Here is a 10,774-nt window from a genome sequence, read left to right as displayed (position 1 = left end):
TTTTTGCAATATTCTCTTTAAGCGAAGTAATGCGAAATAAGATATACGGAGCGTACGGTGCTTGTTGTCCTTTTATACCAACAAGAGTCACTAACATGTTTCCCTATCTTCTTCTGGGCAGGTGGCCGTACAGAAGACATTCCAACTGGAGATGCTACCACCGACAGGAAATAGCTTACAGCCCAAAAATTTAAGTAAGCATTTCTACATTTTCGTAAAACATTGTTGGCACCAGCGAATGAATTTCAGCGAAAAAGTACGATGTTACAGCCCAAAACTCTCAGTAATCCGTAACGTTCTTTCAATTGTCCTTAAAACATCCCTCGACAAACCTGTTTGCAACTGTAATAATAGCGCAAATGTAATAACACTGTAATAATAATAAGTATCGCTCTAAACCACCTGTCTATATTTGCTAGGTAGAAACAATCTTAATTCGGTAATCGCTTGCTCATCGTCTCCTTTTCGTATATTAATTTTATTATTCATTCTTTACCTAGGTGAAATTCAGCAAACCGTAAAGGTTACGCCACCAGTGAATGGAACAGGCTCTAAGCTTCGAATGCGACTACGACTGAGTTACATACGAGGGTCCGGCGTGGAAAAGACCACGCAACAAGGCGAAGTGAACAACTTCCCGGGACTCTGGTAACAATCGCCGCTGGTGAAAATTGCAAATACCGAGCAAGCCGTAGCGACGTCAGCTTCGACTCCGGTTCAGCCGATTCTCGCTCGCTACGATATGGGTCGATTTTTGTGATCGCAGTAACCCTAACGCAATTAAGAAGATCATCGATGCACAGCAGGCGACACAGTCATACTATTAGATCATCGTATAAGAGTTCCAGCTGTAAGCTATATCATTGCAGAAAGAGGAAGGAGAAAACGAAGACGAAACAAGCTGTGCTTATTTACTAAATGTACAACATATTTTATCTTTTAAAAGATGTATACATATATATGAAGGGAAAAAATATATAAATGCATACATTCAGCTGGTTGGTGAAATGGACACGTTATTAATAGAAGCTTTGGACAAAGTAGTGTACGCTAATGCGACTAGTGGTATACAAGAACCGGAAATGATGAGGTTCAGCGCAATAAACAAGAAACAAAAAAAGCATACGTTTATTGCAAAAGCCCTGACCAGTGAGTTACGAGGAGCAGCCTGGGATCAACGTTGCGCTATCGAAGTCGCCCAGGGTTGAATTGCGCAGTGAATTAATTATTATGTCAGCGAGGAGGCCTGTTAAGTCGAATCTATAAAGGCTACTTTAGCTGGAGCTGATATCATTTCATACGTAAAACGTACGAAGCCAATCGGAGAAACATAGTACAGTTCAGAAACATTATGGAAAATGAAAAGAAGCAAAAAGACGAATGTGGGCCGGGTACAGAGCACTTCATATGCAACATTAGTCGAATATGGAAGAGTTAATGATAGCATCGTGTTATAATTATTAATTTATTAATCATATATGTTTTTAGACATCTTGAAAGACAGGTGCCGATAGGCAAAATAGTTGCCAACAGCTTACATGTGAACCCTCGCGTCAGTGATATGACAGTGCAGTCAAAGCCATTCAACTGCCGATCCAAACAAACTACGAATATAAATGGAATAAAGAATTTATTGAAGGGTGTAGTTCCTGACCTATTATTATTATTTCTGGGCAAATCGAGTCGGTGTTTCTGTACACGGTGAAGAACTAAAGAAGATAACGCGGACTAAGATAAATTGAAATTTGTCGGATTTTCAAACCGTTATACACTAATCGTTATCATGAATTTAATTATCTCATTATATTTATCAGTGAACTGAGATGTACATGATAGTGCATAATAAGATCACGTACAAGGCGCAATCTCCTCAACTAATTACTAATTGACGAAATGGAAGGTGACATGAGAAATGCATTTGTCTGTTTCTTTACTATTAGCAAACGGCTCATTTGGGTTGAGTAAGTACAAGAATGTTTTGTTTAGAGTTTTTAGGTTGTTTGTGGACTGACACAGCATAGACAATTGGCCTCTAAGATGTGTTACTTAAACAATAGACTTATTTCAGTGAGTTGTATAATTATAACCGCAAATTTATTCGGCAAAAGCGGCAGACTCACAGAGACAAACATACGAAGAGAACGGCTAATGTCAGTTAGTAGCCGTGAGGCGACCGTTTAGCGCAGAATGCAGATCTGTATAAATCACGACAATATTAGGGCAACTGCGGTAGAACTACGCTGAATTGCGGACCGGAATATTGTTTGGAACGAAAATAGAAGTGATTAGCGGGCTAGCTTTGTCAGTAGAAAAAGAGGTGTCTATGTAAAATGAGTGCAGAGACTAATATATGACACATGCAACGTGATATAAGCTATGTTTGTTGTGCCGCAAGAAGATTAGCATATGCAGAATTTCTACTGTGGAGGCTATTCTATAGGGATATTTATCCTTCAAACATCCGTTGCAGACTGGATAGACTGCGCGCTTACATGATTTGTATAAATAATTTACGGGGTGGGACTGAAATCACACAATGTTCTTGGAAAATCGAACTATCGCAGCAAGCAGCGAATCCCAAGGAGTGAGAAATATCGGAAACGCAAATTTTTGAACGTTCGCAAAAACCTTCGATTATTAATATTTATGTAACCGTGTGTGGGTACGCAGATTGAGTGAAAAAAAAAGTTAGAGTGTAATTAAGATTAGAGCAGAATCAAATAGCTAATGAGTGTGAAAGACTAACAAGCAATGGAATAGGAGGTGGAGGGAAACTAATTATATGAATATAGATGACTGTCAGTTTATCATTATTTGTGAAAGTGACATATATATGTAAAGAAAAAAATTACGTAACAGGCGAAAATCCACACAAAAATCGAGAAAACGGATTCCGAGAGGCGAGCAAGTAGAGAACTGTGAAAATTAATTTCAGAGAATTATCATTAATTTATAAATCTAAAGGTCACGATGGCAGAGACAAATTAACTATCTGAATATTATTGATGATATTAGCAAGTCAAAAAGAGAAAGACAGTTACAAATAAAGAATGAGTCTGAAACAAAGGGAGTAGACAGCCAATTTGCAAGAAACGTGAGAAATCCTTATCGAATTAGATTGTTTAGCTCGTTATAGATAGATTATTGTTAATTATGACTAAGTGTAGTGTTTGACAGAGAGGGATCATTTCTGCGATATGGCAGACAAATACTACGTTCCTGAGGAGAAAACATCGATGAATCGCGAATTAAGTTGCCGAAAACCGAAAACCAGTACATCATAGAGGTTTCAATGTTGAAACTGATTGTGCTTTAACCGAAAAGCACATGGAAAACTCTACAGGTGCTTGCTCATAACCTAATATTTTAAAGGTCCGTGCAAAAAAGACAAGTCCGTGCCTAAAATTAACTAAACAAGGGTGGAGACTCATAGATTTTTTAGCTGTTGAGACGTGTGGGGACAAAGAGTTGTAGAGAAAAATAAAGATGATCGTTCCTCCGCTTTTAAAAATGAACATTGGTGACTCTTAGGAAGGAAAATGTGTCGTAACAAAGAACAAATTATCGCATTATTGTTGTTACGTGTAAATATTGTGGTAGCGTTTTGAAAAGTAGTTTTTTTCTACTAGAAGGAAAACATTTCCAGCTCAAGTTGAGATTATAGTTACGCCTCTCTTCACATTTCACTCAATGCAGCTTCTTTATTATTATAATTATTACTACATACTTTTTTGTTTTCATAACTGTACTATTTTGCTTAATACCACTATTGCCGCCTCGTACTTTTTTGTCACGCATATTAAAATTCTTCTCAACACAATCGATAAACTGTACACCCACAGACCATCACTCTATACGACACAACCCATGTAATAATCTTGTCCTGGTCTCACCCCGTCATATATGTTTGCTCTACACGCTTTTTGTAATTAATTATACTACCAGTATTATAAGCATTATTTTACATCGTCGGATGTTTTCATCTTCTTCTTCTCGGATGGTCCCGTTTCGTCGGTACTACTTGTCTCTGTACTTACAGCATTCCCAGCTGTAATACCGTGGCTTCCGCTGGCAGAACCGCCATGGTCAGCTGGACATTCCGTACTGCTCGCCCCAATATTAGCGCCAGTTGTTGTTGCGCTCTTTTTAGTAATGTATTTGAGAACGAAGCTTGCCCGCACCATATCTTTACCTGGAGCGACACTCCGTACAAAGTGCGCCTTATCCTCGTCCAGTTGGAAGGGTAACGCTACCCCCAACTTGACGCCGAGGTGCTTCCGTACTAACGACCATGTCGTAGCCGTTCGCTTGCAATCTGAACGAACGAAACAGTAGCAATGAATTTTCAGTACACATCCCGCTGGCAATTTAAGAGTTGGAAACACATCGAGAAATTCGAGCGCCACCGCCGGCAAATTCATTGTAATGTGGATATCCTGGCCTAAATAAAGTGCTGCCTTCGAGACGAGAACCCGCCGAAGGAACTCACGCCCGTCAAGTTTGAATGCCTCGACCCTATGTTCGATCTTGTTTCGCTTGAGATTTTTGACGAGATACTCGTAGCTATCTGGATTAAGGTCGTTCGCATAGATGGTGCAACCTTTCTTTGCCGCTGGCATCGTGAACGGCCCCACGCCGGCAAACACGTCGAATAAGATACTGTTTCTACTTAACAGTTTCGTAATACGGTCATGCTCTGTCGACAGACGCGGATTCCAGTACACCTTTGAAAAGTCGAATTCGTACACGCAACCATTCTCTTTGACCCGAGCTATCGTACTGCCTTCGCCAGCCAGTATTTCAAAATTGAAATTCCGAAACTCGTTCTGTATCTCGGCCGTCTTATTCACTACAATCTGTATGTTTTTCGTTTTGTCAAGCAGAACTTGGCCAATAACCTTCTTGTATGGGAGGAGGTGCTCACGCAAATTCAAATGGAGAATATGACCAACGATACTGAAGCCAGCTCCACCAGTTCCGCCTGTCGCCTTACTAAGGACTTTTTTTAGGATGACGTCAGCAGGAAAATTGTCATAGCCAAGATCAATTTCTGTCGGTTGAATTTCGTATTGTCGAATGATATGGTCGTTGAGTTTTTCCGAATCGAATATGATCCTTCGTCCACCGTCGGGCAGTTCCTGAACGGGCTTGAAGTTTGCTACCTTGAGGAAAAGCTGTTTCATTTTTTCGAGGATATCATTGAATGACGATGGGTCCGTCACTGTTGTACAGGGTACGGAGAACTTAGCGTTGAATTTATCGCGATCCAGCTCCGTCATACCGATGACGGCATCTGGAGGAGAAATTTTTTTGTACATTTTCGACGGGGGTAGAGACCGGCAGGCGCGAAACATCTAGATATAGCAAACACACAGAATATGATGCAAATGAGAATTTACAGAACACTGCAACGAAAACTACCCGCTTCTGCAAAAGTTAATGAAGTCAGACTGCGTGGCTGCTGAGAAAGTGGCTTAAAGTGTCGAGCTATTTAAACAGCACATTTGAGGCACACACAATTGAACACAATTCGGTACAAATAGACGCGAACTATGAGCACAACAAACGCAGCAGCAGAAATTTGTGACAGCGTCGTTGATGGCTACTCCGTTTAATCATCGTCTGAGTCTTCGACAGACTGTGGTTGCACCTTAGAAATTGCTTGAGCAAGGGCCACGTTTATATCTTTGTTTGCTTGGAGTCGTTCCCGAACCAGCTCAGCTATGGCACGCTTCGTGCGACGTTCGAGCTTATCCAGCTGCTTGGCAATACCCCGCTTTAGATCCCAATCAGGCTTGTGACTCTGAAGGGTGCTGATGTTGATATCTTTATCGAGGATATTGTCTGCAGCGACAACAGCCAGGTTTTCCTTTACCTACAACAGCCGCACAAAATGAACCAGATAAATACATTAATTCTGAGACAACTGGCATCATATATAATAATAACATAAAGGTGCAAATACAGACAGTCGGAAAGTATATGTACAGGCATCAGGTGAGTAGGCATCCAATTAACTATCAGCAATAAGAAATATACCAGCCGCAACAGGCTAGCTTAGCAGTGCTCTCCTATGTTAGAAAAAAGCTAACTCAATTCGCCATTATTAGGCCAAAGCATATCACCTTTGGTAGAAACATTGCTATAGTGCACAGTATTATTGAAAGCTAAAATACTTTCGAAAAAATTAATGTTCTAAATTGTCTTGACACACACCATACTAATAGATTATTTAAGAAGTTAAATCAACAGCTATTAAAGCAATTATTGGATTTATTCTAGATTACATATATTAGTTTTGACGCTTTCTAGACGATTTTTGCAAATTGCGGGTGGAGACCGGGGCTAAAGTAGTCCATTCAGCGTTCGCATTAGAAATTACTTAAACAAATCAATGGGACGATACAACGGATTACAAGACATGTATCCTACAATTAGATTCTTTCTACCTTTCGTTTGTTCTAATGTGGTTGTTTTCACCACACATTGAGATTAACGTTGAGTTTCAAGTAAAGCAAACTATACAATTGCGCTAGTTCTACCTATAATCCGTCAATCAACAAACACATGAATCTAGCTAATAATTAAAAAAACGACCGTTCGTTCATTAGAAGTAGAAAAAAGTTCCCAAACAATATTAATTACAATTGTTATTCTGCCAGCGCGAATAATGTGCTATTAAACACTGTGTAGGCTTAAAATTTAAGTAATATGCTGGAGCCAACTAACTCGCGGGCAGCCATACATCAAATACGCTGCTGCGTACGTAGCAAAACAAGCCGAACTAATTCAACTGATTTAATTGTTGCTTAATGGTTTTTGCCTGGGTGAATCATACCGAGACCCGATCTTTTACATCGTTTACTCATACGCGTAAATTTAAGTATCTGCGCTGTTCTTGCCATCACCCACGCAAAACAAAGTAAGAATCTCACCAATCATAAATTATAATGAAATAATGATAACATTGATGATGATACGTAAATACACAACATAACGTCTAAATAGTATCAACAACAACAACCGGTTTTGAATGTAGCATACTCTGTTATGTAACCGTACGGGCACCACGCAGCTATGCTGCCGCCAACGACCGTCACATCTACATTTAGATCATCATCTATAATTTGTCATTTCGATGATCAAATGCTGCTACTTTTGCCAAATCGAAGTTCGATATGTGCCAGTCTAAGTGCAAAAAGCCTTGTATCGGTCACTACTAGCACCACTGTAACCGTTACTGATCACCACCAACTTTTGCTTCGTTACAAACGGTATCGTCACGGCCTACCTGCTGATCGATATTTTCCGGCTGGCTATCAGGCAGCTCGAACTTTTTGAGCCAGTCGTCGGCGGGTCGGTACGTTCGGAAGACGGGTTTTGGCAAGGATACCGATCCGCCCAGCTTGTTGCCTCCTACAATAGGTTTCCCGCCTGATTTCAGCTGATCTTTAGTACCGTCGCTTGTGATAACAGCTTCGGTTTCTTCGTTTTCGATCTCCCTGTACTTCCCGTCGGCAAGTTTTCGCTTACGCTGCTCCCGTAACGCCTTCAGCCGCTCCTTGCGTTTCAACGAGTTCTCTGCGCCCCGACCGATATTCTGTTCTCCTGGAGTAGGTGCCAACGCAGCTGTTTGTGCCAGGTCCAGGTCGTCGCGCGACTCCATTCCTCCTCGTGTGTTCGAAAGTATGCTGGCGTATTGTCCCCTACCCGATGGGTTGTGTTTGGGTACAAGACACACATACACACCCATATATACATAGAAGACCTAGCATTCATCGGCCATGATGATCTTTGCTTGTTGCAGGCAGTGCGGGATAAGTGAAGCGGGCGGCCGGGATGTTAAATAAACAGGAGTCAGGTTAATTTTTTTATGTATTGTATTTTCTGCGTTTTGATGGGTATATGGCCTAATCGGATATATTGAGTTGAATAATAACAAAAGGAGTAAAGAGGTGTTAATATAATAGTCTTCAGTGATGTCTTGTTCCATTAAGAGTGCTTAATAGCCCACTTACGACGGCAGTGCACAAATTCGTCTAATAAGTACGCTCAGGCGTACAAACGAAACGGATGAAGGATAATAAAAGAAGTGAACGAACTATTTTCGATGCCTCACCTCTTATCAGAGTCAATGGTTCAGTTTCGGATGCAACCGAATCCGTCTGGGAAAATGGGTATCAATGGCTATGCTCTTGCAAACCAAGAGACAGTATCGTGCCCAGTTAGTCAGAACTTGTATTTCATCCTTGTTTCTTTTTATCGAGTGCGTCTAGTTTAGTGCTGGTAAAGATTCTGGTATCCTTTTGGATTCTTGCGACATATCCAATGCAGCCAAGATGTCGCGACGCTCCAGCATCTCAGGGCTCCAGGTTTAGCCTGTCGAAAAAGATGTTTTACTTATATCTTACTTAGGAACCATTGTGGTTGTGAAGTAAGAACATTTTGAAATACATGTCATAATCGGCTCATCAACCCTACCCGTCAAACCGACAATATCCAAAAATTAAAATCTTACTCACAGGAGAAAATTTTTAATTTTTTTATCCTATTTAAGATGATCAAAAAGAATGCATAACAATCTACAGCTCATCAAATCATGACACTAAGGGTTCGTCAGAGAAAATTGGATCAATATGAGCAAATATAGTATACTTGAAAATTATATGGCCTTGTGGTTTTGACTGTATCGTAATACATAATGGCTTTACACTAGGTTACTTTTAATATGTGTGAAATTCATTTTATGTTGAGCACGGATCTATCTAGACTACACACAGCATGGAAAACAGAAGGGGGAAAAGTAAACGCATTGGACAAGGACTTAGGAAACTAACTACCCAAGCAATTTCCTGAGACATGGCCAGTGACGAGCCTGCAATTCAAGGAGAGAGTCTCTTACTGATTGTTATTCAAAAAGAACTTTTTATCAAATTGCTACTTCATTCTGCCGCTAAACGTTTGCTACTTCATTAAAATTTGTTATTTAAAATTGTTTATACCTATGCAAGTACTCTATGTAAACTTTTGTTCGTCGAAAACTATGTTTGAAATAAACTACTAATGTGGCCAATGCTCAACCTAAACGAAATTCTGTTATCCAATTTTAGCGGAGTGCTATCCATAGAATTGTACCAGGTCGTTTATCGCTAGTGGCACCCTTAAACGGCAATTTATAGGGCAGTTATTTAAATATAAAATCCCAGTTTAAATACAAAAGCAGTTTAAATCTTTAGCAAACGACTCGTGTTCGATTAATTTATACATTTTCATCTTATTATGCTAGAACAGCGTATTACAACACGTTAAGCCTTAGACGATTAAACCCTATAATACGTTTGATCAGTGAAGCAGGCGAATCTGATGTAAGTTTGTCTAGGCTATAAACATTTCTTTACCAAAAAAAAAGGGTATTTTCATGCATAGAAAGCATTCGAGCTTCTGAAGTCCACGCTGTATAGAATATCTTATATTTTTGACTTACATTTTTAAGGAAGACATTCTAATTTGGGTTGACCACGAAACTACAAGATGACAGAGTTCTTTTTTTTTAACACAGGAAAGTAAAGGACGCTAGCACAATTACGAAAGCTTACTGTAAACTGACTTAAAATTAATGGAAAACATATCTGAAATTTTTTAGGGGGCCGAAAAGCCCGCTTGGTTTCTTAGTATTTCTTCAAAATTTGCAATTGATTTTTGCAAAATAATCCTGTCCCGTTTACGCTTTATACATGCAAAATAATTTAAGCTAGTGTTTAGAAAAAGAAAACTTGCCTGTTTTGAAGCACTCCAAAACTTATTACTCTCCTGTACGATTGCGTTATTTTCTGAACACCCTATGTATATCTCAACTCGGCAAATAGTCTATAATCATAAGTGAACTTGATTGACATTAGGAAAATTCTGAAAACCAATACAGATCCTCTAAATCCCGTCTTTTCAATGTTTACCACGTAATGCCCACGGCCTCTCCACCACTGTACTAGGTTTCACCAAAAATCAATGTAAGGACATCAATCTATTTAATGTCCGTCCTTTCCTAAAACAGGATAGCTGCGTAGCGACGTATGACCCAAAAAGCTTATGAGGGTATAACAAGCATTGTGAATTTCACAAGTGGAAACGTTTGTAGTGTACGAATACTTCTGAGCCAATAGCGGATATATAAGCAGAAAAAAACGCTGCGGAGTAGTAAATTAGTCTCGGTGTTATTTATATGCAATGGAAAGTAAGAAGAAATAGTAAACTCTAGTACCAAGTGTGGCAGGGTACAAACTATTGGCTACCGCAGTACGGTCAAAATACGGTAAGCAAAATAAACAATAACAAGCTCACTATATTGGTTTCAACTTCTTGAAGCCTATTGTCCTGTTTTGTGGCCTTATAGATGCTTTTTTATCGAACTTTTTAGTACTGAGTACATATGTGCTCTGATGCATATACAATTTCAGGGCGTTTTCAATAGGCTAGCCAGCTTGTAGCAGTTTGCGGCAAAAATTGTCTGTAATTGAGTTGCTAAACATGTAATAGCTTTCTGCTGTGGATGATATTATTACGAAATATGTCTTTCTTTGTCAGTATCCTTTTATTTTTCCGTGGCATATATTTTTCATTTCGCTCGTAATAGTTTAGGTGTTCATTAAGTAGTACTAAGAGTCGTCTAAAGGAAATTGCACGAGGCACCGACTCATCAGGCCAAATTGACCGTAACCGATCAGCGCCCTTTCTTATCGCCGCGAATGTAGCCATTTTTTCTCACATTATATATACA

At 39.6% G+C, this 10,774-nt stretch overlaps 4 protein-coding genes across 10 annotated transcripts in view; 2 read left to right on the top strand and 2 right to left on the bottom strand.

Moving 5' to 3' along the window:
* AP-1gamma (adaptor protein complex 1, gamma subunit) overlaps positions 1–3,515 on the top strand; it is a 22,089-nt gene extending 18,574 nt beyond the window's left edge. For all 6 annotated transcript variants that reach the window (XM_022840823.2, XM_022840821.2, XM_022840822.2 and 3 more), the window contains 2 exons: positions 122–194; positions 501–3,515. In XM_022840823.2, coding sequence (XP_022696558.1) covers positions 122–194; positions 501–652 — 225 coding nt within the window. In that variant the 3' untranslated portion in view covers positions 653–3,515. The remainder of the gene's footprint in view (positions 1–121; positions 195–500) is intronic.
* A 132-nt stretch (positions 3,516–3,647) lies between these two features.
* On the bottom strand, positions 3,648–5,354 carry LOC111264708 (tRNA (guanine(37)-N(1))-methyltransferase). Its single transcript, XM_022840824.2, has one exon. It carries the CDS (start codon positions 5,352–5,354, stop codon positions 3,957–3,959), a length of 1,398 nt encoding a protein of 465 aa, XP_022696559.1. The 3' UTR covers positions 3,648–3,956.
* A 253-nt stretch (positions 5,355–5,607) lies between these two features.
* On the bottom strand, positions 5,608–9,056 carry LOC111264709 (coiled-coil domain-containing protein 12). Its single transcript, XM_022840825.2, has 2 exons — positions 7,292–9,056; positions 5,608–5,875 (listed from the first exon to the last, which is right to left on the bottom strand). Exons 1-2 carry the CDS (start codon positions 7,751–7,753, stop codon positions 5,612–5,614), a joined length of 726 nt encoding a protein of 241 aa, XP_022696560.1. The 5' UTR covers positions 7,754–9,056; the 3' UTR covers positions 5,608–5,611.
* An 838-nt stretch (positions 9,057–9,894) lies between these two features.
* The window catches only part of LOC111264710 (uncharacterized), a 72,121-nt gene continuing 71,241 nt past the window's right edge, over positions 9,895–10,774 (top strand). For both annotated transcript variants that reach the window (XM_086970173.1, XM_086970169.1), the window contains exon 1: positions 9,895–10,309. The gene's annotated coding sequence lies outside the window, so the exon portion shown is untranslated. The remainder of the gene's footprint in view (positions 10,310–10,774) is intronic.

The sequence above is a fragment of the Varroa jacobsoni genome, unplaced genomic scaffold (assembly GCF_002532875.2).
Source record: "Varroa jacobsoni isolate VJ856 unplaced genomic scaffold, vjacob_1.0 scaffold_888, whole genome shotgun sequence".
Classification (NCBI taxonomy): domain Eukaryota; kingdom Metazoa; phylum Arthropoda; class Arachnida; order Mesostigmata; family Varroidae; genus Varroa; species Varroa jacobsoni.
The sequence above is the reverse complement of the archived record's forward strand: the minus strand, read 5'-3'. Positions and strand labels throughout refer to the sequence as shown.

Coding starts and splice junctions, on each gene's coding strand:
- LOC111264708 (XM_022840824.2), bottom strand. CDS start 5,354: ATGTTTCGCGCCTGCCGGTCTCTACCCCCGTCGAAAATGTACAAAAAA.
- LOC111264709 (XM_022840825.2), bottom strand. CDS start 7,753: ATGGGTGTGTATGTGTGTCTTGTACCCAAACACAACCCATCGGGTAGG. Junction 5,876..7,291: donor CGGAAAATATCGATCAGCAG/GTAGGCCGTGAC, acceptor CGGCTGTTGTAG/GTAAAGGAAAACCTGGCTGT.